At 37.2% G+C, this 26,555-nt stretch overlaps 1 protein-coding gene across 1 annotated transcript; it reads right to left on the bottom strand.

Annotated features, from left to right (window-relative positions):
- Positions 1-767: 767 nt before the first annotated feature.
- On the bottom strand, positions 768-4,795 carry LOC134791865 (uncharacterized). Its single transcript, XM_063762991.1, has 2 exons — positions 3,460-4,795; positions 768-1,202 (listed from the first exon to the last, which is right to left on the bottom strand). Exons 1-2 carry the CDS (start codon positions 4,654-4,656, stop codon positions 1,164-1,166), a joined length of 1,236 nt encoding a protein of 411 aa, XP_063619061.1. The 5' UTR covers positions 4,657-4,795; the 3' UTR covers positions 768-1,163.
- Positions 4,796-26,555: the final 21,760 nt, after the last annotated feature.

The following is a 26,555-nucleotide window of genomic DNA, read 5'->3' as shown; positions in this document are numbered from 1 at the left end:
TGTAGGTGAGGATTTGGAATGAAAATCAAATTATTTAGCCAGCCGGTGCGCTTCCAACAGTACGGCTCTCTCGCGTAATGGCGGACCTCGTCAGTGTTGCCAACGCAACCGCGCTCGTTTATTCCAAGACACCACATCTCTCCCTTTTTAACAAATTGAAAGATAATTAAAACTCTAAATGTATTACAAATATTTCACAGCCAATAACCAAGAAATATAATCTACACAAGAACATATGTTTCACAATTAGTAAAACAAGGAATATAATTCACAAACTATATGCTTCACAGCCAAGACATGAAATATAATCTACACTAGAACATATGTTTCACAATTAGTAAAACAAGGAATATAATTCACAAACCATATGCTTCACAGCCGAGACATGAAATACAATCCACACAAGAACATATGTTTTACAGCCAGTAAAAACAAGAAACTTAATCTACACAAGAAAATATGTTTTACAGACTTGGATACACACATATCAGAATAGCCTTATACACATTATAAAAATCTCATAGACATATTTAAAGTACCATATGTTTTTCAATATATCCTACTTTGTCTTACTCTCAGACCCTTGACCAATTATATACTTATATTAATAATACCCATAGGCACACAACAATCAATAATGCACTATCTCAGTCTTAATCATGACTAATGACAAACACATGTTCAAATTACAAATCTTAAATATCAATATCTCTTAACCAATACAAATAACCATGTGTACCACATCACTCACAATATAAAAGCATGGACTTGTTTAATAGACTACCCCTGAATTACAATAAATTCCACTAAGCATTTATTCAAAATCAGAATCATCAGTGAGAGACGCAGACTGTTCTTTATCCTTTTCCCATACTCTCCATTCTCCTTCAACTTTTTTTAAATGAACTATGTTTCTTTTATACTCTTGCCCAGTTAGATCATTTCGAACATTGATGTCGCCTCTATTAGCACTAGTAACAGTATGAGGTGTAGAATTGTAATTTGATGTTAATTTGTTCTCTTTAAGCATGTTTTTTACATATACCTTCTCTCCTACCTCTAACCGGTGTTCCTTTGCTCCTCTTTTGCGATCTTCCTTTAATTTTCCTTTTTCCTTCATTTCGGCGTCCTTGTCCCTTACTTCTAGATCTGTCTGCATGTGCTCAATATCTAAAAGATGAGGGATTTTGTCCCGGAACAGCCTGTTGAAAAAAAGTTCACACGGTGACTTTCCAGTAGTATTGTGAGGGGTACCGTTGTACATCATAAGGTAGTACACCAAATCATCTTTCCAATTGGTTTTGAGGCTTTGACTAATCTTAAGGCGTTTGACAATGTCGCGATTTTGACGTTCCACTTCCCCGTTCATTTGAGGCCAGTAAGGAATTGTGTTGTAAATATGAATACCTAATTCACTACAAAACGATTTAAATAGTCCACTTGTAAACTGTCTCCCATTGTCAACCGTGATGCTGACAGGAGACCCTAGTCTTGAGAATATCTCTTTCAAAACATTAATTGTATCTTGTGATGTTATGGATTTCATAATTTTAATTTCTTTATATCGACTATAATAGTCTATGACTACCAGTAAATAGTCTCCACTTGGTAGTGGCCCTAAAAAATCTGCTGCTATGCTATATCCACCCAAGCCTGCGATGGTAACTGCCGTCTTTTCATAGGTACAGGTTGGCTAGGTCCAGAAACTAATGTGCATCCTTTACAGCTTTTGACCATGGCTTCCGCATCTCGATCGATTTTTGGCCACCATACCTTTGAGCGTAACCTTCCTTTCATAGCTACGATTCCAGGGTGTCCTTCGTGAGCTGCTTCGAGAATTTGGTGACGCAGTTTAAAAGGAATAACTAACTTGTTTCCCCGCAGTAGCATTTCATCATGTATCCATAGTTCTGACTCAAATATTTTGTAGAGATTTACTTTGTTATCCCAGTCATTATACAGAATACCTTTTTTTACTAATTCAAGATCCGTATCGGAATGTAAAGCATCTTTAATTTCTTGAAAAGAGACAGCTACTGGTCGAGCAAACTGTACTATTTGGTTTATATGAAATTCCTCATCAAATGAATTTGTATTTGTGGGAGCACATAGTCGAGAAAAAGGATCTGCTATGTTTTGCTTGCCCGGACGATATATTACTTTATAGTTATATGATTGTAAACGTAAAACCCATCTTTCAATGCGAGGGCAAGGTTTTGATCTAGTACCAAATATAACCTCTAATGGTTTGTGATCAGTTATAAGATCAAATTCCTTTAGGCCATATAAATACATTCGGAAATGCTCTACTGACCACACCAGTGCAAGGGCTTCCCTTTCAGTTTGACAGTACCGTTTCTCAACATCAGTCAGCGTTTTATTTCCATATGCTATAACTCTAGACCCTTTACTGTCCCATTGAATAAGTACTGCTCCAAGACCAAAAGGACTAGCGTCTGCCATTACTTGTGTTTTATCACCAGGATCAAAATATCCCAAAGAAGAAATGTTACTCAAACTATTTTTCAGATGACTAAATGCCAGACTTTGTTCTTGTTTCCAGTAACTGGTGATATCAGTGTTTTTATGCAGTTTTAATCTCAAAATCTCACGAAATGGCTCAGTAAGAGTTGCTAGATTAGGGATCCATTTACCAATGTAATTGACTAGACCCAAAAAGCTCTGTATCTCCTCAATAGTCTTCGGTTCCCTGAATGTTTCAATACCTTTGATATATTTGTCTAGGGGTTTAACCCCATCAGATGTCAGTTCATGTCCAATAAATTCAATCTTACAGGAGTTGAAAATACATTTACCCTCATTTAAAAGCACATTGTTCTGTTTCAAAACTTCTAATACATGATTTAATCTTGCGTTATGCTCAACCTCATTTCTGCCAAAAACAATGATATCATCAATGAAATTGACAACACCATCACATGGCAAAAGCATCCTTTCAAGGATTTTTTGAAAATGTTCTGGTGCACATGAAATGCCAAACATTAATCGTTTGTACCGAAAGAGCCCTTTGCCTGTGATGAATGTTGTCACATCCCTAGAGTCTTCGCTAATTTCTACCTGATGAAATGCTTCTTTGATGTCCAGTTTTGAGAAAACAGTAGCCTTTTTGAACTTAGGAATTAATTGTGCCATTGTAGGCAAAGGATGATTTTCCCTAATGATAGCCTTATTAGCACATCGCATATCTACGCAGATCCTGAGGTCCCCGTTACTTTTTAATATTGGCACTATGGGGGACACCCAGGAGGCTGGTTTATCTACTGGTTCAATAATGTCCTTAGCAATTAGTTCATCTATTTTAGAATTGATTTTGTTTTCTAATGGAATAGGTACTCTTCTATATGGTTGACTTACAGGAGTGACTGCCTCATTTATAGCTATTTTTAATTGAACATCTTTAAATTTAGGGAAAGCTTCTGAGATATTATTTACACTTACCCCAATTTTGAGAACCTTTAGCAAAATAGCAGTGTCTTTGCCTAGTAAATCTCTAGGCCCATCCTTGATAACGTAGAATGTAGCTTCTTGTTCTTCCGAACCAATCCTAATGTTGGCTTCAAAACGTCCTAGCACCGTCAATGGTTCTTTGCTGCCATATGCCATAAATACTCTATCCACAGATTTGTCTTGACTGGTTATTTGAATCGCATTTGCTTTTAAATGATTGCATGTTGTGTCAGTGATAATGTTGCATTTGCTCCCAGAGTCGATCAGTATGTCTGCATCAACGCCACCTATTTCACATTTTACTGTCTCACCTTCATCCATGTTGAATATATAATCGATTGTTGTATTCTTCTCTATTTTACCCTTCTTCTCAACCGGCTCAGGGTCTTTTCTTGCTTTTGTTTCAGAAATGGCATTAAGCTTACGTTTGTATGGTCTTGTCTTACACATCTTAAAGAAATGCCCCTTGAACCCACATTTCTTACATATCTGGTCTTTGGCTGGACAAGTCATACTGTCAGCATTATGTCTTCTATTGCCACATCTGGTACACTCTGTTGTAGATTTAAACTTGTTGCCTTGAAACTTCTTCTGCTTAGCTTCAATTTTGTTTATAGAGTTATTTGGTGCCTCCTTTTGAAAACCTGTGAGTTGTCGCTCTACAGTTTCTAGAGTATTTGCCTCCGTTATGATTTTGTCAACTGTGGCGGCATCACCTAGTGTTAATATTTTCTTCCGTAGCTCTGTTGATCTACATTTCTCTGTGATTTGATCAATCAGGTTGTTGTCATCTTTGAATTTGCATTTTGAGCTTTGATTACGAAGTCTTACCAAAAACTTATCAAATTTTTCCCCTTCTTCTTGCTTTATCAGCCTGAATGTGTGTCTTTCATACACATAGCTTTGTTTGGGAGAAAAATATTCATCCAACTTCTTAACAGCTATCTCGAAAACATCAACTGCTTTTCCTTCCTTGTCCTTTGTTTCTGCATTTGCACCAGGAATGTTGTAATAAATTTCCTGTAGACTCAGGCCACCAGTGTGTAATAATGTGGCCCTCTTTTTTTCTGGTGTCTCTACTGCAGAAGCTAGAAGGTAGAGCTGTAGTCCTCTCTTCCACTTCTCCCATCTAGACCCCAGGGAGTGTGGATCTCCCTCACAGTCAAATGCCTCCGGTCCATCAAGCATTTCCTGGAAACAAAAGTGAACATCCCACTATTCAAATTTTTACAATATAGCTGTCCACTCTTTCCTTCAATGTATTCACCTCTAGTTGCCCACAAACTAAAACTTACTAAGATAATTGTATTTTTGATCTGTCAAAATTAAGATTCAAAATACCAATCATGTATGTATAATGTATAATGCTTTTATACAATTCTGAGCAACTAAGGTATATAATTTATTTATTTATTGTCTTTTATGTGGAACTACCACTGAGCATTTTACTTTTTCTTTAAATTACCCTGTACATGCAGGTCATATTTCAGTTTCCATAATGAAACTACCCTTTCTTCTTTTTATTTTATTTTATAAGTACTCAAGGTACATTGTTTTACGAACAACTAAAAAGTACAATCAAATCCATGTTCATTTTTTTTTTATTAATTTCTTAATTGTCCCACCATTTTGTAGGGTTTATGATGTTATTATTTACAACTCGGACGTACGAGTTGAACATCATTTTCGGCCTCAGCCAGTAGTCATTAGACATTTTTCGTTACCAACGATTTGTTCCCATCATTTTATGGGGTTTATGGTGATATTTCTTTACAACTCGGCCGTACGAGTCGTTACATATACCCCATACATACGGCATAAGCCTAAACCAACTTGTTGGTATTTTCATTTATTTCACTTGTTTGTCTATCACAACACAAGATTTAATTTAATTGTACTTATTTAGTTAAAATACAAACATCTCAATACCATTTTACAATCATGAGACGCCGCTGCAATTGTTGGTAAACAATGGCGGCTTATTTTTTCCTGCACGCTTATTATTGCTAATTTCTGCATATTTCGATTTTACTTACAGTTTTTCTGATTTACCTCGTCGTCACTTGTTATGTCCTCTTATTTAATATTATGTAGGTGAGGATTTGGAATGAAAATCAAATTATTTAGCCAGCCGGTGCGCTTCCAACAGTACGGCTCTCTCGCGTAATGGCGGACCTCGTCAGTGTTGCCAACGCAACCGCGCTCGTTTATTCCAAGACACCACAGGTGGCAAACTAGAAAAATTTGGACGCGAAGGATCAATGTTGCGTTCAACTTTTGAGTTCAGCGCTTTTTCTACGGGCAGTTTGTGAATGGTATAAAATACTTACTTAAAATGTGTCTAAAAGTTCCTCTAGAATAGATCGACCTTATTTTTTTTATCAAACAAAAACGTCACTTTTTACACTAACATATAGCAAATTTTTGACGTACCTATCTTAAAGTTCGAAGGGTAGGTAAGGAGAAAACTCTTTCATGGGAGAATATTTGCGAAAGTATCCAGCTGTCAGCTACATATAAATAAGAGTTCCAAATTTCTCCAGAGTAGCGCTAGAGTAGCTAAGAACGTAGGCATTATTGACGGAGTGAAGGGCGCTGCCATTGATTTGAAATTTTTATCAAATATTCGATAGTAGTAGTAGTAGTAGTAGCGCCACCTATTTCAGGTATTTTGACGGAGATTGTTTTCCTTACCTCTACCTTTCATAGGTACATTATTAAATACGTGCTTGTAAAGGTTGGCTTTCCAAAGATTAATGGCTTTAAAACAAGTTTAGTTTACTACATAGAGTCGTCGCATAGCTGCTGTCATCGAACAGTGACAGGGAGAGCTATTACGGACATCAAAGAGCGCGAACTATGGGCACAAAGCGAGCCGCTACAAAAGCGGCAACCTACAAAGTTCCGCTATCCCGCAATAATTATCTAAATGCGACTGCGAGGTGTCTGCGCAGATTATGTGCGTAGACAGACCATGGCTTTAAAATTATAAATAATCAACCGTAGTTTTTCGAAAGGGCACTAGGGTAAGCTTTATTAATTTTAGTTTTATAATTATACACGTTGACCTTAGCCACTGGACAAACCCAGAAAACCCACGTAGGGTTACTTCTCAGAAATGCTCTAACGGTAATATTTTTTTAATCGGAACCATGGTCTAATAAAACATGGTCTTCCATTCCCAGAGTGACACGCGATTACGTCACAATAACATTGCCACTTTATTTCAACATAACATGTTACATGGGTACATTATACCTATGGTTAATAAGTTAAAATATTTATTTATAATTTTATAATTTTCATTTATATGTATTTTAGCTTAAATTTTACAATAACACGTCATTTTTAATTACTCGTTAGCAATATCTTCCGATTCACGAAAGAAATTTCAGACTTTCGGGTAATTCTGTTTATACTACTGGCAATACAGGATAGCGCTGTGGACATTTGACAATTCGGATCTAGATAACTTCATGCCCTGACCGTCATCCTTGTCGAACGCGTGTTAATTGTTATTTCCTTCTCGCTCAGTGTCAGCAGTCGCAGTGTTTTCCAAACTTTTCACGTCGTAAGCTTGGTAATTAATGTGTAACTGTGAATTAGTTTTTCAAACGTTTGTCATGTATAGATAAATAAAGTTTAATATAATACATTAGATTTGTTTTATTTTACTATGTTTCTGTTTCTACATGAATAACTTAAAATTAATGCCGTTAAAATAATTTTCACCGTTGGTTAAAATTCTCCCACATTTCAAAGTTTGAGAACCTGTAAACAGCATGATGACGTAGGCGCGTGTCAGTTAGGTCATACGCGAATCTCGGAATGGAGTACCAGGCGGAGTATATTATTATACCATGATTGGAACAAAAGATAGTAAAATAAATTATCAAACAAAAGTTATTTCTAATAATCGACAGTAAAAAGAAACATACTGTATTAATCATTGGCAGTGCTTTTGACAATGTGTTTGATAATGTGCGGCAATGATGACATTTGTCAAAAGTCAGAATCTTATTAATGTCCTAAATAAAAAAGAAAATCAAAACGGCCGAAGAAGGTTTCATACTATTTATTACCTCAGGATCTACTAACACATACAGGTTGCTCCAAAGTAAAAAAATCGTAATTTGTTAATTTCTTCGTAACCGCTACACCGATTGTTATGATACTTTGTATACTGGTTCTAAATACCCTAATGCATATGTACATTTCGGCTTTGTCCAATGGCTAGGGACACACTGTATTTCAAAATCTGTGTATATGATCTTAAAAAGGCAATACAAATCTTCCGTCTTAATAACTAAATAAATGCAAAAAAATATTTTTGGCGATTAACTACGGCTTAAATCGATGTATTTTTGGGGTCCAAAATATTTAATGGAATTCAACCATTAATCGTGAAGTAGTTTTAAAATAATAATGCCGAAAGCGTGTGGCTTTCAAAACCAGAGATCGTAGGTTCAAACTCGGGCTCGTACGGTGAAGGAATTTAATTTATTTTAGTACTGTTCCGAATTTTGTCATAGTGACAATAATATGAGACCCTTATCAGGAAATGACTATACCAATGAATTTCTTGGAACTGATAAATATCATTTAATGTTTATCATTTGGTCTTTGATGAAGAAAGCTGTGAGGAAACAAGCGTTACCTACGGATTCGTCCCCAACATATTTAAGTAGATAGTACAAAAACTGTTCGTTTACCATGAATAATGTAAACGACATTATACTCCTAGTTTAATGGAATATGCATAAAGTGTCGCAACTGTCATCCGCGCTAATTATATCCGAGGTGGGAAATTATTCAACGCCCTTTTAAAATATGCTTTTAGCACCTCCTTTAATGCGGAGTCATTTGCGAAAATTGTAATGGCTTCGTCGGGATTATATAAATTTATGACACTTCTCTAAGTGTGAATGCGTTAAATACGTCTTCAATTGATATGGCGTCAGGAAAATGGTACCATTTATTTATTTATTTTGGTACTTGTTAATTGGGACAGACTCTAAATGCATCTGTAAGTGATACTGATAAATGATAAGTTGATAACCGACAAGTGGTAGGTATCATTTTCTTGTGAGCGACACAACTGACGAGGAGACTTAATAACATCAGAACAGTTTTGAGCCAATTCTGGGTAGTGAATTCCGGCTATTACTTTAGCAGCCAATTCAACATTTATAGTGTAAATGTTATATGATCACATATTTCACAGTATAAATTGATGATATACGAAGCAAAAATATGCGTATCGGTCCTTTGACCGTATAACTTCTCAGGTAAGTTTAGTAGAGCGGATACTGAGGTAAGTGGAAAAAGGTGTAGTGCCTAGTGAAGTTTTCCAAACTTACTTTTGTGAAACTTGTACTTTCAACTCCACCTAAATATTGCTTCTTCACGCTCAATTTATTACTCGTTAGCGCTGAAAGTTGCACTTTGGAACTTGACTAATTAGGTTAAAATCACTGTTAACAGTAATTGAAAGTGTTATATTATAAACAGACGTCCTTATGAATAAGTTTTTCAACCAGTATGCATTGTAAATAATACAATACATTTATTGTTTATAATTATTAACTTTTTGAAACTTCTGCAAGACTCGTAACATTTATTTTTGCATAGACAAGTAAGTACATACAAATAAACATGCAGTGATTATACTTACGCGGGTATCCCGGAGCTCCGCCAACTCCCAGCGGGCTATGCAGGAATCCACCAGATTAAACCTTCATTACTGATGTTCGCTAACTTGGCAGGAATGCCGGGCTCAAAGCGAGATTTAGAGCTCTTGTGCATTGCGTGCGATTCTGATCGAAAGCAGTTGCACAAAAGATCCTGCTAGATCAAAGCGTACGGGGAAGGGGATTATAGGTACACGGTAAAATTATTATAATAAAGCAAAAAAAATGAAAGACGGAAATAAATAGTTTCTTTAGATTTAGATGGCACCTACAAATGAATATCATAAAGTAAAAAGATTTTCTGTATTGATAAACTAATTAAATAAATAATTACTACAAATTAAATTGATAGGTATCTCTCTCATTCAGTAACAGTTGGCAAATATCATTTGAATTCGTATTAAGACATTAATGTTTACGATTATAGACAGAGTATTACTATTTACTAAACAATTATCCTTCTACAAAAGGGGATGTCACGTGATCGCGCAATATTTATGAACATTTAACTGTTGAATTAGGGCGAACAAAACAACCGTAAACTTCTTCAATATTTCCTACCATGCCAAACATTGATACTCTACCAAACCGCTAGGTAGCGGCACTTAGGGCCAGTTGCACCAACCACATTTGACAGACTGATCAAAGTCAGCCGGCGCGCCCCGGCGCTTTACTATGAAACTTTCCATACATAAAAATTTTGCGAACTCTTTAACGATACGAACAGTTTGGTGCAACCGACCCTTAGACGTACTTTAGATAGGTACATGGGAAAATGGTGACCGTTAAGAGGAATACACAAATTCAAATTAAATTCGTTTAATACGGTGTAAACGTACATGTCAATAAAATACAAAAAATAAAAACACACACACACACACACACATCTAAAACTAATTAAACCTAATCGTAAACACGTCAATTAATTCAAAGAAAAAATATTACACAATATTAATACCCACAAAATAAATATTAATACCCACAGCAGCACGGGTATTGGATGCTCAATTGGCGGTACCATTGTTAACAATATCAGCTATGCAGATGATATGGTGCTGCTGTGCCCGGCGATCAGCGCTCTTGTCAAACTGTTAAAGATCTGTGAGGAGTATGCGGTGGCCCATGGCCTGATGTACAACACCAAGAAGAGCGAACTACTCGTTTTCAAGGCAGGCAAAAAGGAGTTTACGTCAGTTCCTGCTGTATATTTATGTGGTGTTCCTCTAAATAGAGTTTCACGGTTCAAGTACCTCGGGCACTGGGTCACCGAGGACCTCCAGGATGATGCTGACATAGAAAGGGAGCGCAGGGCATTGTCAGTAAGGTGCAACATGCTGTCACGTAGGTTTGCACGGTGTGACAGGGATGTCAAAAAGACCCTTTTTAAAGCTTTTTGCCAGTCCTTTTACGCGTGCAGCCTATGGACAAATTACACGAAAAAGACCCTCAATGCCCTGCGTGTCCAATACAATAATGGTTTCCGCATGCTGATGGGACTGCCACGTTACTGTAGCGCCTCGGGGATGTTTGCGGAGGCTAGAGTGGACGCGTTTATTGCGATAATCCGTAAACGCACTGCATCCCTCATGCGCCGAGTATGTGACAGTTCCAACAGTCTGCTTCAGCTCATTCCTGGAAATCCCGCTGGTACACTCTGGAGGCACTGGAATGACCTACATATGGGATCTAGAGGCACGGTATATAATTTAATGTAAATAGTTATTGTGATTTTAATGTTAATTTAATTTATTTTTGATTTAATTTCAATTTAATTTCAATTTAATTTCAATTTAATTTCAATTTAATTTCAATTTAATTTCAATTTAATTTCAATTTAATTTCAATTTAATTTCAATTTAATTTCAATTTAATTTCAATTTAATTTCAATTTAATTTCAATTTAATTTAATTTTAATTTAATTTTAATGTAATTGTGTTGACATGTATTTTTAAGTTTATTTTTAATTTTATTATGATGTTATTATTGTTTGTAATTATGTATGGGTATATTTTTTGCCTGAAATAAAGAATTTGATTGATTGATTGATTGATTGATAAATTCTTAAAATAATTATATTATCAATGTCCATAAAATTCATTAATACTATAAAAGGCTTTGTCAATTAAATCGTTTTTGAGTTTACTGACAAACATCTCATAAGAAGTTGCCTTGTTGATTTCCGGGCTCAAGCTATTGAATATTTTTACGCCAACTACCCTCAATGAGTTCCAACTCATTGAGGGTAGTTGGTAGTTGCTTTCGCTAATCGCGCAAATACCACTTTAACATCTCTTCCCGTTTTTCTTTGTTCTGGGCGTCGCATTTTAAATTCACCCTTGTGCTTCCACATATATTTCGCAACTTCCAGAATGAATAAACTACGCAACGCAATAAACACATACGAGTAAACTGTTATTTGATAGAGGAGGAGAGGGTTATCATGGTTTTTGTTGAAGTTCAGATGCGCTATATTTCAAAGAAAAGAATAGGTATGCCGTGTCGTGGCATAGATTCGTCCGAAAATCTTGACAAATACGAATAGAGAGTGATCCCTGGCACCCGTGCTTTTATAGTATTTTTCAAGCTAGGGTACGATGATAGATGTCATCTCCATACAATTGCCATAAAATGCCAAATGACGCAAACTTGTATTGAATTGACATCTACCCTTCCAGTTTGAAAAATACTATATGTAGTTTACCACTAAGTACTGACTGTGTTGTCGATTGTCGAAGTCTATAAATCAGACATTTTACGCATTATGGCGCAGCATTGGAAATTATCGTTCATTAAAATTTCACCCCTGCTTAACATTAAGCTGCCCAGTATATTATTGAACCTGCCCTAGTTTAATTGGCAATTACTGGTTAACGCGGTTAGTGGCACGTTAATTATCAATCAGGAATTTGTAATATTTGTTGTATGGTATTACAGAATAGATATTGAGAACAATATGAAATGTTAAATAAGTAATAAGTATATTAATTTTAATAATACTTACGTCTAATTTAATAATACTCGTCGAGTAGGTACCAAGCCCCCGGCTTATTTCGCCATTTTGTCATCTATACTACGAGGTGACACTTGACGTTTACGTTAGCGATGCGTAAACTCGATCGCAGTCCATCTCACTCGCACAGATGTAGCTATTGGTGCGATAGAATCAAGTCAAATGCCAACTCGTGGTAGCCTTGCTGTCACTAAAAGAAAAGAAACCGACGGTCGCTTATAAGCTTTCCAAATGTCTAGTTAATACCTAAAGCCGACCACTGACTAACAGTCCGCCGGACGATATCGGCCGGTCAGTTGTTCGGAACTGTCAAATTTTTGTTCTAACTGACAGGCCGATATCCGTCCGGCGGCCTGTTAGTCAGTGGTCGGCTTAAGTTTTACAATTAAAACAACTATTAATAATGGGGTATTTACCGTGTATTGGTTTTAGTGGCTTCCCCATATCTCGGCACAGTTGCAGTTATTAAGTGGCATGTGTAGTGAGTCTGACAATCAATACCGGTGTAACTAAAATTAGAGAATGTTGAATTCACATGCTGCAGACCCGTATCTAATTTCGTCAAGCGTGCCCGGAATCTAATCAGTGAATCTATTTTAGTCTGTACAATGAAATACATATAATGTAAATATTACATTTTGATTAGCTACTATCCTTGACGTAGCGGTAAGGCAATTGTGTTGGAGTTGTTTCCCAGTAGGTTTCCCTTCCGTAATACACATAATATGTATATACAAAGCAAGCAACTAACCTAGTAGTACCCATTGAGTAGGTAGTTAGTTAGTTACTTAAGGTATTTAAGCAGGCAGTACCCTACAAGTGGTTAAGTATTCATAAAACATGACTATGGGACAATTTCATTTATTCAAAATTAGAGTTTTTTTTTAATTTGAAAAATAAAACACAATTGACAACTCGACTAATAATGACTAAATATTTCTTTTGGCAACAAGTGTGCGGATAACGAAGGTGTCCCAGACGTAAAGTGACAAATTTATGTCTAAAATATTGAATGTAAATTAAACATTATAAAAGTAATAATTTAGGTTCAAAGACAAAATAAATAAAATTTTCAGATTAATATAAAATTTGCGCCCACGACAACTTAAAAAGCAATTTTTCTTTGATTTTTCGCGGCCCGCTTCCGCATTACGGCTGTTCTAGATTTTGTAACCACTTATTTGGTCATACTAAGAATAAGAAATATTGCGTGAAAAATTGGCTTTTGGTCCAAGGTATAAAAATATCAAAACGGAAATCTTGACAGATAAGAAAAACAGACGTCATGATAGCTAATAAACTTTTATTTTCTTTTAAGAAAAATGTCAGTCTTACTGGCAGACTTTCAAAATTGTCTCTTAACTTCTGGGACACCCTTTTATCATTTTAAATGTGTTTTTAATAGGGATGTACCGACTAGTCGCCGACTAGTCGGGAAAGCCGACTATCCGGCCACATTTGTAGTCGGCAATTAGTCGGCGACTAGTCGGCAAAAATGGCCGATTAGTCGGCACTTTATTAGTGCAAGAAAAACAGAAAAAAGAAATCAACAGTCAATATTTACCATATGTTTTATGTCTATTTTACTAAAATATATATAAATATTTACCTATTCAGGGTGCATACGAAAACTTTTGTTCATATAATTGACCGTTTGATCGTTATCGTATGTTGGTGGGATGGTGTTTTCCTCTACAGGTCGATCTCTACTGATTCTCGTGTAATTCCATGGGCAAGTTCGATAATTAAATAATTTTATTATTATTCAGTACTAGCTTTAGCCCGTGACTTTGTCTGCGTGGAATTAGTGACAAAAGCCAAAGTACTCGTAGGTATAGCGCCTGGATGATGCTAATAGCAATCATTCAATTCGCGCATTGCTTAATTCAATTATTAGGCGTTTCATTAACTCTTTCAATTCCACCCCCCTTTGCACTCTTCAGGGATGATTTCCGACATAAAAACTATCTCTATACTAAATTTCAACTAAACCGGTTTAGCGGCTTAAGCGTGAAGAGGTAACAGACAGACAGACACACTTTCGCCTTCATAATATTAGTATGGATAGTATGGATTTGTTTTTTTTTTATGGTGGAGCTATGTCGAACTATTAATGTTATTGCAAAATTTAGAGACTTAGACAGGGCACGTTGATCGTAAAGACGCTGACCACAGGGGATAGGTTCTTAACTGGCGACTACGTACGGGAAATAGAGCCTTGGAAATACCTCCTACAAGCTGTACTGACGATCTGCTCAGGATCGCAAAATAAAAGAAAGACAGGAATTGAACGAGAATTCTTGTGATAGGTCCTTGAAGCTGTAGAGAACACCAAGCTAATATGATGAAATAGCGCAACCAAAGGAGTAAAACTATTGTTTTTCACCTGAACGATACGAAACCAATGATCTGGCCGACTAGCCGACTAGTCGGCCGACTAATCGGCCATTCGAGCGCCGATTAGTCGGCTAGTCGGCTAGTCGGCCAAATCAATAGTCGGCACATCACTAGTTTTTAACTAAAACAATTTTTAAGCATAAAAATATCAACTGAATATTTCGTTGCACATAAAATGTATTACGTTTTATAGACATCTATATATTGTGAATGCTTTAATGATAAGTACCTTTTAGCACCCTACAATAACGCTTGCACACATGGATTCACATATGTATAATTATATTTTCACTTCTCATGCTCAAAAAGTGCACCTTTATGTCGTGCGTAGACGACATAAAATCGCATTTTATGCTCTAGGTCTAGAGCATAAAAGTAAAATTTTCTTCTAAGACTAAGGTAATCGGTCTCAACAGCCAAACAGTTAAAACATATTGCACAATTTTACTGAGCAATAAAATTGTGTAGATGACAAAACTTGTTATATTATTTTATTTTTGCTACAATTTATTAGAAATCCGTATTTTCTGTCTTTAAATTTAGTAAATCACATAAAATAGGAGTCGATTATCGTTCAAAAATGCTCCGAAATGTTTGACTTGGCAGAAAACCAAGCGTTTGAAACTCTGATCACATGTTGAAAATTAAAAAAAAAAATTAAAAGTTAGTTGGCGGGAATTGGTTACGTTATGTAAGGTGTATTCGGGTATTACCGAATGTCGGATAATTCCGAAATTCAGATGAAAATCACCCTTAATTCCATCATAATAAAAGTCTCTTTCGGAATTATCCGACAGTTTTCGACATTCGGAATTACCCGAGTAAACCTCGACCTTTGACGACCGGTCTGGCCTAGTGGGTAGTGACCCTGCCTATGAAGCCGATGGTCCCGGGTTCGAATCCTGGTAAGGACATTTATTTGTATGATGATACAGATATTTGTTCCTGAGTCATGGTTGTTTTCTCTATGTATTTAAGTATTTATATATTATATATATCGTTGTCTGAGTACCCACAACACAAGCCTTCTTGAGCTTACCGTGGGGCTTAGTCAATTTGTGTAAGAATGTCCCTATGATATTTATTTATTTATTATTATTATTTCTCCTTAGATATCACGGGCCTATAAATCCCGGTCTTTTGATAGGCTTGCGTGGGGATATAGATCCAACACGTAGAGGCCCTTTGGAGAGCTTTAATGTCATGTAGAACGCCTGCTGGAACCCGTTCACAGGCGCAACAATAGACACCCATGAACCGGTCTCAGCAGGCATTGGGACTATTGTAGAAAAAGTGAACAGTATGCCGGTCTATGGATTGATGTTTGGGTGGACAATGAGATTGGGCTATTGTAAAAGAGGTCCGGACACCTGCCATAACAATGTTAACACTGTCATCGAGGCAGGCGGTGACTCGCCGCTGACTAGATGGGCCCCTGAAACTGCCGTCGTAAAGACGACCAGGAGCAACATCGGTGTGAGCGGCTCAGGGGTGTCGAGAGGTGTGCGCCGCTTTCTACCCAGTGGCTGTTACCAGCCACTGTGCCAACTCGCGTCTTATGCATCTTTCACTTCCACCCCTGGAGCATATAGCTCTAGCGACTCCTCTCTGGACGGCCAATGAAGGCAAGCCAGAGCTGAGAGTCCTGCGGGTCCCCTTGGGGTCCACTCCGACCGACGAAGACACGCCGGAGACGGAGACCCTGACCGACTCTCGGGAGCACTCGGGTCCGTGGGGTCGTTACTCCCCAACAGCTCGCCACAAGCTGCCCTGCCCTTATTATTATTATTATTAACCTTATTATGTTCTTTCGCGTTACGACAATTTCGTGGTGTAAATTGCCGTGAAAAATGTGTTTTATTTTCCTCGCAATCGAAGTGAAAAGCAGAGTGTACAACAAGGGCATAAATGTCTATTTTTACCCTCGTCTACTATTTTGGTTCGCTCAGACCAAAAAATTGCCTCGGGTTAAAATGGGTCACTTTATGCTCTTGTTGTACAATCTACTATTGTCCCTTTACCCGGATCGATCTATTACTGACAATGTTAATAAATAACACTGTCTAATTTTATCCGGTCTCATTGTACGTACGAGTGGTGGTACCAAGACCTAAATACCTACCTATTGAGCGCTACGGCGCTACCACGATAGTCTTTAGGCGGAAGCTCGTGAGGATAACGGGCCGGAACGAGCCCGGGCCCGACTAGCTGCTGGTTCCGGTGATCGGCTACCTAGCGCACTGCTTTAATAAGACTTTAAACTCTCGCGTTTTGTACACATATTTAATTACACAAACGGGTCTACCGCTATATAATTTCATTGTTTTTACCTTTAATTCCGACGTTTCAGCTGAGTTGCACCAGCTGTGGTCACGGAAAGACGGAATTAAAGGTAAAAACAATGAAATTATATCGCGGTAGACCCGTTTGTGTAATTAAATATGCTTTAATAAGCTTGAATAAATACCACAAGTTGGCTCTGAGTACATAACCTTTTTGCCAATTTATATTATCGTTTCCGCCCTATTGTCCATTTGTGTGAGGGTTTATACCTATGCTAATAAAAAAAAACCTCTCGCTTTTTTTCACTACGTCATAAACACTGGGCGTATATGATCTGTGCTAGGTGTCATCAGTATGCCAACAATGATATGGCGCGGTGTTGGCTAACTATATCCGGCCGCTATGTATCCATCCGCCATCGTGCTATGTACCACGATGTACCCGGACGCTCTGATAGCCGTTAGGCCGGCCGGCCGGAAGCGCGCGAGGATAACGGGCCGGAACGTGTCCGGGCCCGGCTAGCTGCCGGTTCCGGTGTCCGGCTAGAGCACTGCTTTAATAAGCTTCAATTGCAACGACAAATTTGTACATTGGTAATGCGAATGGAAAATTATACATTTTATAATTATTATTTTATTGAATCATTGTTTGTTCATGATATAACTCGAGAAAACTTGCAGTGCATTTCTTTTCTTTTTTGTTATCATCTGATGTCAATGCCATGTATATTGTGGGTATGAATAAATACTTATCTATATATCTAAAAATAACCCTTTAAGCACCTATTCAGAACCGTCTAGTTGAATTTTATCTCATTCATTGGTTACGAGTATTATACCTAGATATTAATAATAAGTACCCCCTTATTCATAAACGTTTACTAAAGTTGACAAGCCGATAATAATCGTTTGTCCCTTTCCGACGTATTGGTATGATGGAAAGCGACAAACGATTATTATCGGCTTGTTATCTTTAGTAAACGTTTATGAATAAGGGGGTTAGTATCTCAGTAAGAAATAGCGGTCAAAAAGACACGACAGAGTTATCCTTGAAAACATAACTTTTATTATTAGAGGTTTCTCTTTTAGGATAGGTGTATGCATATGGCAGGACATAATTATGTAACTACCGTAAAAGTTAAGTAGTACCTACATTAAAGAACAAGTTCTGTAGTTTGGCCGTTGTAGCAGATCCCCTTGGCAATGTGAAACAAAACTAAGCTAAGTTAGGTACTTATCATCAAAGTTTTCTTACGTCTTTTAAAACTTTGTTGAAGAATTTTAGCAAGTACCGGCTCTCCATGTGGCGCGTTTTTCTCGTTTCTTCGTTAAAGGAAAGACTAAAAATTAGTTGTGCGAGTATGTATTTACCGCACATAGTTGTTGAAACGCTCATTTAGACGGTGATGCGAGAACTCGCATGCGAGTTTCATTACATTGCGGTATTTGATTGGTCGGCTCAATTGGACGTAACCAATAGTCCTCAATGTAACTAAAATCGCATACCAGTTCGCGCGCCGTCTAAATCAGCCCTTATATTGACTTAATTTAGTCTAGTCAGTTGGCATATATTTTCGTCTACTTCGTTATGCTATTCATGTAACGGGTGTGTTTAAACCGTTACAAAGAATATTTGAAATTCCTGGGGTTAATTTGCTCTAAGAAAATAATTTCCATTTCTATTCTAACTTCTCTCGACATTAAATTTGAATTCACCAAACCTTTCATGAAATTCATAAAACATGTGGCACATTATTTAATTCAATCAAAAAATTTAGTCCTGCAGTCATTAGTCCAGTCGCAATTTTAAATCTGACTATTATTTCAACTAAGCGACGGTTGTATAAAATCATGGTCTAATAAAACATGGTCTTCCATTCCCAGAGTGACACGGGCCTACGTCACAATAACATTGCCACTTTATTTCAACATAACATGTTACATGGGTACATTATACCTATGGTTAATAAGTTAAAATATTTCTTTATAATTTTATAATTTTCATTTATATGTATTTTAGCTTAAATTTTACAATAACACGTCATTTTTAATTACTCGTTAGCAATATCTTCCGATTCACGAAAGAAATTTCAGACTTTCAGGTAATTCTGTTTATACTACTGGCAACACAGGATAGCGCTGTGCACATTTGACAATTCGGATCTAGATAACTTCATGCCCTGACCGTCATCCTTGTCGAACGCGTGTTAATTGTTATTTCCTTCTTGCTCAGTGTCAGCAGTCGCAGTGTTTTCCAAACTTTTCACGTCGTAAGCTTGGTAATTAATGTGTAACTGTGAATTAGTTTTTTAAACGTTTGTCTTGTATATATAAATAAAGTTTAATTTAATACATTCGATTTGTTTTATTTTACTATGTTTCTACATGAATAACTTAAAATTAATGCCGTTAAAATAATTTTCACCGTTGGTTAAAATTCTCCCACATTTCAAAGTTTGAGAACCTGTAAACAGCATGATGACGTAGGCGCGTGTCAGTTAGGTCATACGCGAATCTCGGAATGGAGTACCAGGCGGAGTATATTATTATACCATGTATAAAATAAGGTGGGCCATGATATAAATTAACCTTCTTTAATTGCTTCCAAAATGACCCTCAGCTCTCCTAATTTAATCTCCAACATTAATGAGCACTTGTCAGACTTCGCTTGCAGTTTCCCTAGCTTGCTAACTGTCACTCAGGATTACGACAATTAGCGTTAAATGATTAATCACCAGCTTACTCGAACAAGCATGAAGTAGGTACTTCTAGTGGCATCTTACTCGTTCGAGAAGGGAACTCCATGTAGCGTGATGAACCATATTAAATTTAATGTTCTACATTACTAACCATTAGTAATTGTATCATTAACATTATAAATCAAGGAGGTAATACAAGGTACAACGATTGTTAACTACTTATATATAAATATATAACCCCTTATTCATAAAACTTTACGCGGCTGATTTAGTTAAATTATGTTTTATCCCTTTTTTGCTGAATCATAAATGAGATTCATCATACTCTGAAATTTGACACACTGATCTCGAGGTCACACGTTACCGGGCCAATATTGTACGTGCTCACAGGCTTCGGTCCGGTCACATTCCATTAAATAAGTTTGCTCATCTGATGAGGAAAGCAGAGTCGCCCAACTGCGATATCTGCGACTCTGTGGAGGATGTACAGCACTTCCTAATGGAATGTGTTCGGACTCGAGACAAGAGGGCACAACTATTTGAAGCTGGGGTCTATACAGTAACTGATGTTGGGGTTTTTCAGTCGATATTGGCGGAACCCCTGTCTAAAGCTGCGAAATTCGTGTACCATTTTTTTGATATCTAGTAACACTTATTGAAACTCATTTAATGTAGAGGCCCAACGGAGCCGACAAGTCACATAGATAAAGGCTCCTTTTAAATACGTAGATTAAAAAAAATCCCTTTCTTACAAATACATAAGTCAAAATGACAGATAAGGACAAACGATTATTAGCTAATTGAGGTTTGTAGCGCGTTTATGAATAAGAGGGATAGTATATATCTTATTTTTAAAGTAAAAATTGGGAGTTTATAATATTTCTGCCACTTATTTATTATGATTGTGTAAAGATTTTTGTTGTTTTATTATTACATATTTGCATAGTTATTTGGCTTTAGGTATTACGAAAAGTGAGTAGAAATACATTTTTTATGTTTTTGATCTCCACATTTCTACAAAACGCCTCCCTCTGGAATGAGCGCGCTATAAAAAGGTGTTTAAATTATGGTTGTAGTCCCCATTTTAGCTGATTGCAGGGGAGTGTGACCTGCTGAGTGTGGCTGTCATTAGCATTGACTGACGGGCACTCGCCTGTGGCCAACCAGTACACGTGTGACCTCCAGATCAGTGTGTCAGATGTCAGAGTATACTGAATCTCATTTATGATGAAGCAAAAAAAATCTTTAATAATGATTAGTCCCACTTTTTTATATATACGACGGTCAGATCCAGAAAGTTTGAGATTTCTTGCGGTACAGATCGCTCCGTGCAGCCCTCTGAGAAGTGGAAATATTTTAATAGGTATTCGCTAGTTTGAGGAACAAACTTGAAGGCCAACCGCTCACATCAACAAACATACGGGTCAAACTGAGAAGCTACTTTATTTTTGAAGGTGGTTAAAAAATCAAAAATCGTTATCTGCCTCTATATAGTTAGTTCTTGCGCATTCGAACGACAGAGAGGCAAATACCGTTTTCCGATATTTGAATGTTGATGCTAGGCTCTCTGATAAGATAAGTGATGTAACTGAGCGCTAGCTCCCACGTGCGTTGAGATTTCAAATCCCGACAGGACAAAAATACATGCACGTATATTTTCCACTATATAAACTTGTTAGGTTTATACTGGCTTATCTTCTGGACTCTTGTGGCGATTGCTCGGTAAGTGGTGTCATCTACGTCTGCCCTGCTGTAATCTTTTGTTTAGCGAACACTCGGCGCGCCGTTGTCGCTCGTGTCTTGACGGGTAGTTCGCAAATTATACGTCTAGTTCCTACGTAAATTCTGTCGTTTTTATTGTTGACCCGTTTAAAGAAATTTTAACGATCTATGCATTTTATTATTTTTTGTGCCACGGCGGTAGCTAACAAGCGTGCGGGTATTTAGCACAAAAGCAAAACCATGTAGCCGAAGAGTCGGCAACAAACGGTAACTGCTTATGTAGTTGTCTCGTTGAAATTTGCATCAGATTGATCGCTTGCTATGTGTTCAAAAGTAAAACACTAGGTCTGCAAATGTTATTACCGAAATTCGGTATTCACTGTATTAAAGTATGTAATAATTTTATATGTGCTTTTCACTCAGTTAAATGTTGGTATTAAACTAAACAGTAGGTACCGTCTAGTTTCCTAAAAGCCAGGAGTTGAAGTAATTTCTATTACGGTCCAAAGCCGAAGTTAGCGCCAATTTGGCAATAACTCAGGCGCGTATAATTCCAGTTCACCCTGTACGCAAATTTTCGAACCATGTGTGAAGTTATATAACTAATGCATATGCGTAACATTTATTTTATTAAAACTGGGCAGCGGCAACTTCCGAAGCGGATTTTCTACGGTAGATCACCTGCACGCGGTAAAACAGTTGATGGAGAAATGTCACGAATACAACCGGCCCTTGTGCATGGCCTTCGTCGATTATGAGAAGGCCTTTGACAGTGTCGAGCATTGGGCCGTGTTTGACGCTCTTCATCGCTGTTCTATAGATGCCCGCTATGTTGATTTGCTTCGGGAGCTGTACGGCTCGGCAACCATGCAAGTTCGTCTTCACAAGACAAGTGACCCGATTTCCATCAAAAGGGGCGTGCGACAAGGAGATACCATTTCACCCAAGCTTTTTACGGCGGTACTAGAAGACGTCATAAAAACGCTTGCATGGGACAAGACCGGTATTACCATCCATGGTATCTTTCAAAGCATGATTCAAGGACTATAGCATGCTTCTCTTGGTAGGTCTTAAGATGAATATGTCCAAGACCAAAGTTATGACGAACATCACTAGAAATTCGAATCTCACCATAACGATGGGAGCCGAAGAGCTGGAGGTGGTCGAGCAATACGTGTATCTTGGACATATTCTATCTTTCGACAAAAAACAACAGGAAAAGGAGATCTCCAGAAGAATCCAGTTGGGTTGGGCAGCATTCAACAAATTTGCGGACATCCTTAAATCTGAAAACTTTCCACAATGCCTGAAAACTCGCCTCTTTAATCAATGTGTCCTGCCCACCATGACATACGGTGCCGAGACATGGACGCTCACTAAGGGGGCTGTGCATAAAATACGAGTAGCACAAAGAGCCATGGAGCGCAACATGCTCGGCATTAAACTGCAAGACCGAGTGAGGAATGTCGAAATCCGACGCCGCACCAAGGTACGAGACGTGGGTGACGTCATCACCAAGCTTAAATGGAGTTGGGCGGGACATGTTGCTAGGCAGAGTGATGGCAGGTGGACCAAAATGTTGACAGATTGGTGGCCGCTTTCGGATGAAAGAAACGCCTGGCGTCCATTGGCTCGTTGGGTGGATGACGTTCGGAAAATCGCGGGGCACTTTTGGATGAGACTAGCCCAGGACCAGGATAATTGGCGTACACAAAGAGAGGCCTATGCTCAGCAGTGGGCGACTGAAGGCTAGAATGATGATGATGATGATGAAAACTGGGCATGATTACAAAGACTTACGCGGTACCGTGAAATGGGGTACCGTACCGCGGTACCGTAGTAGGGATTACGAGGGCAGTTGGGTTATGAATGGGGTGAGGAGGGATGGCAGCGGGGGTGAGATGGTAGTTTTAGACCAGAGTTATCACATTGTTACGTAAATACCTACTTTATTCTCTTGAGAAGTCAAGCTATTGTAATATTGTGTCAATTCTAGCAGTTGTCCCATTTCACTCAATTCCTATTCCCCCCTAACCCCGTGAGCTGGGATTTCCTACTATTTTGTGTTTATCGTTGAATCTATAAAATTAAACGACAGATTATCATTGAAAAACTAAATTTCATACTACCGGAACACTTTTCAAGTACTTATATAAATCAACGTGCCACATATAAAAATAAACTTTTATAGAGGTTTGAACTTCGGATTTGTCCCAATTCACCCCATTTTACGGTGACATTTAAATAGTGCGTGAGCAAGAAAAACTTACTTTATAAGTCGATGTAGATATAATTATGAAGTAATGCCAACGTTATGGAATTCTAATATATTTCACACACTTTCACAATGATCTGAGTCGACTATCATATTCGAGACATGACCCAGTGTAAACGCGCCTTGCCCTAAGGTAGGTATGTAACAATTAGGTACTTACCTACTTACAAAATATAAATGTTATTTTCTTCTATTAAACAAATACCAATATTACCTACCCTTTACGTACAAAGATTAACATCGTGACATTTGCAACTTACTAAAACCATGTAAGTTAAGCTTACCCTCTTTCCGGTTCTCTCAACGCCAACAAAGCGAGCCTGACCTGCAAAACAAGTTTCATTCTTATTAGCCATCTATATCTTCAAAACAACTACAATAACAATGCACTTGAACGTTTCGTCCCAAGAGCAGAAAATAAAATAAAAGTATCGTTTGAAGCAGACGGTTAGACGTACAATAGTACAGTTCTACATATCGATAAGTTTTGAACACAGACATATAGGTAGGTATAACTTTTTAAAATATTTCTCACATACCTTCGTGCTTTTGTAATTATGAATTCGTATCGAAGATATTTTAGTGTTGAGCACCAGCTCATCGCTAGCTCTCAACTAGCTCAAGTGCAGAACTAATCAAAATTTATCACTATTTTGATTAGTTCTGCGGTTCTCATGAATAAACATTTAAATATTGATTTATATGAATGTGAAGTTTAACAAATGTATAGGTTTATTTTAAGGCTTACAAAAACAGATTTGGACTCTACCATGTACGAGATGCGCTCTGCATATTATGGTCGCTAAAGAGACTCAGCCTGCGCCTCAGTATGCGAAACAGTGCGTGGTCTACTGTACAGTATGTCCTCGATTTTAACACACTGCTCTTTCCCACGACAATGCACTATTCAGATATCGATGTCGCGGAGTTTGCACGGCTCGGGAGCGCGTTTTTATTTCGCTTTATTTTATTCCCTCAGATAGCAGTCACCACTTAGGGGAAGCGCGGTTTTAAGCTGCCTTTCTATGAAAGGAATTTCTTGTCAGTTGAGGCTTCCATGAATTTTGCTGCCCGCGTTTAATCTCATATCTTTTTTTTTATAAGGATTCATTTAATCCTGACTTCCGTGTTAGTTGGTAGAAGAGAAGGCTTACTGGCAGTTGTTATTAGATATATGTACCTAATTTTGTTTATGGTTCGGTTACTTAACGTACTTTCTAGTGGAAAATATAACCTAGGATGGAAAATGAACCTAAAATCAATAACAGTGTAAATTTTTTTCTAATAGTTAGAAGACACATGTTATGGTTAACACATAATTTGACATCTTCATAGAAATGCAAAAAATCCAGGCACCACATAAATCCATAGTGATCAGAAAATTTAAAGCAGACTTTAGTTACTAGAGTCTGGCTATTGAAATATTACACAAATGTTTGGCGGGAAATTAAAAAAATCTTGGTCTGGTCACACTTTGTGTAGTAGGAATTATAGTTTTGATACTAGAAAATATTTTTTATTTTCTCTGCACACGTAAGGTACCTAAGGATATAAGTTAAATATACGTTGACGTGCACTCAAAGTCAGCTCACATAATTTCTACCACTATGTGAAGTATAGTCAACGATAAACACATATGTTAACACTTTCTCACCATATGCCATTGTAACAAGACGAAAAATGAAATGTAGTGTAAATAAGACCTAGCTCGATAATACCTTAATATTAATCTATCACCAAAAAATACATAAGTACTATGCCAAATATGCTAAATGCTAAATATCAAAATATTTATAGAGCACCAACCTCCTAATTTGTTTACATTTGTTTAGGAGTTGTAAACATTGCAGTTTTTCGTTATACAACGCTACACGCCGACTTCGCACATTGTCGTAATTATTTACGAGCTTAAATAATAGTTTGCAAACCTCACTCAGTATAGACATTATTAATATTATTTAATATAAACCCCTTATTAACCGCAAACAATTTGAATGAATGACATAAATTGACAACTGACTTTTACCTTTTTTTTTAAATCATAGACAATTGGTGATACAACAACGAAATATCTGTCAACAATTTTTGGCTAGCCAGACTCTAACAACGAGCACATGATGCTACATATTTACTAAGATCGATCAGATAGTGTGTATGGCCATTAAACTGCACTCGAAACGCGGTCTCACGGCTCGAGGGCTCTACAGTCAAGTGGCGCCCTCTAAATGTCACGTCGCTTCACCTTGTATGTCATGTGTTGTGCAAGGGTACACGACGTTTTACACAGCCATTGTTATGATGACATGTGATAAAGAACTGCTCGTGACTTCGTATATACTTTATACTTGTCATGTAAGTTTAATGTCATAGCCTACTTAATTGAAAGTTTTTCTACTACTTGTACTTCAAATTGAGTAAAAAGTCTGATAAGAATAAGATAAGCTCTTCGTTTTTCTTTAATATGTCACAAGTCTTGAAATATTGTTTGGTATTTTTATAATAACCTAAGTCATCTAAACATAATATATTAAAGCTGATCTTGCCCCTGCAGGTCCTTTAATATTATCGTTGTAAAGCCTTATCCACAAAGTAATTTTCTATGCGTTACAATAACATAAAATGTTCTATGAAATTTGTACCTATCTATTGAATCGCACGAACCCAACGCATCATCAAAATAAAGTAGTGTTAGGTATTTATTATTTTACATATTGTACACTAACCTAGATATAGGTATAGGTAGCTAAATTATATTTTTTGTACTAACACTATATGGGATTTTTGCCTGAAATAAATAATTTAAATTTCAAAGGCGTCAGAGAAGGTAGGGAGTAATAACTAGTTAGATCATCATGATGACTCTGCAACGATTTTCATAGCTTAGAGTGTGCAAGTGTTTTTTATACTTTAGACGTCATAATTTCATAGAAGGTTAACGTTTAAAATAACACTTGCACAGTCTGGGCTATCAAAGATATCAAAATCGCTGCAGACTTATCTTGATCTAACTC

Source organism: Cydia splendana, chromosome 6 (genome assembly GCF_910591565.1).
Source record: "Cydia splendana chromosome 6, ilCydSple1.2, whole genome shotgun sequence".
In the NCBI taxonomy this organism is placed as follows: Eukaryota; Metazoa; Arthropoda; class Insecta; order Lepidoptera; family Tortricidae; genus Cydia; species Cydia splendana.
This window is presented reverse-complemented; position numbering and strand designations above follow the sequence as displayed.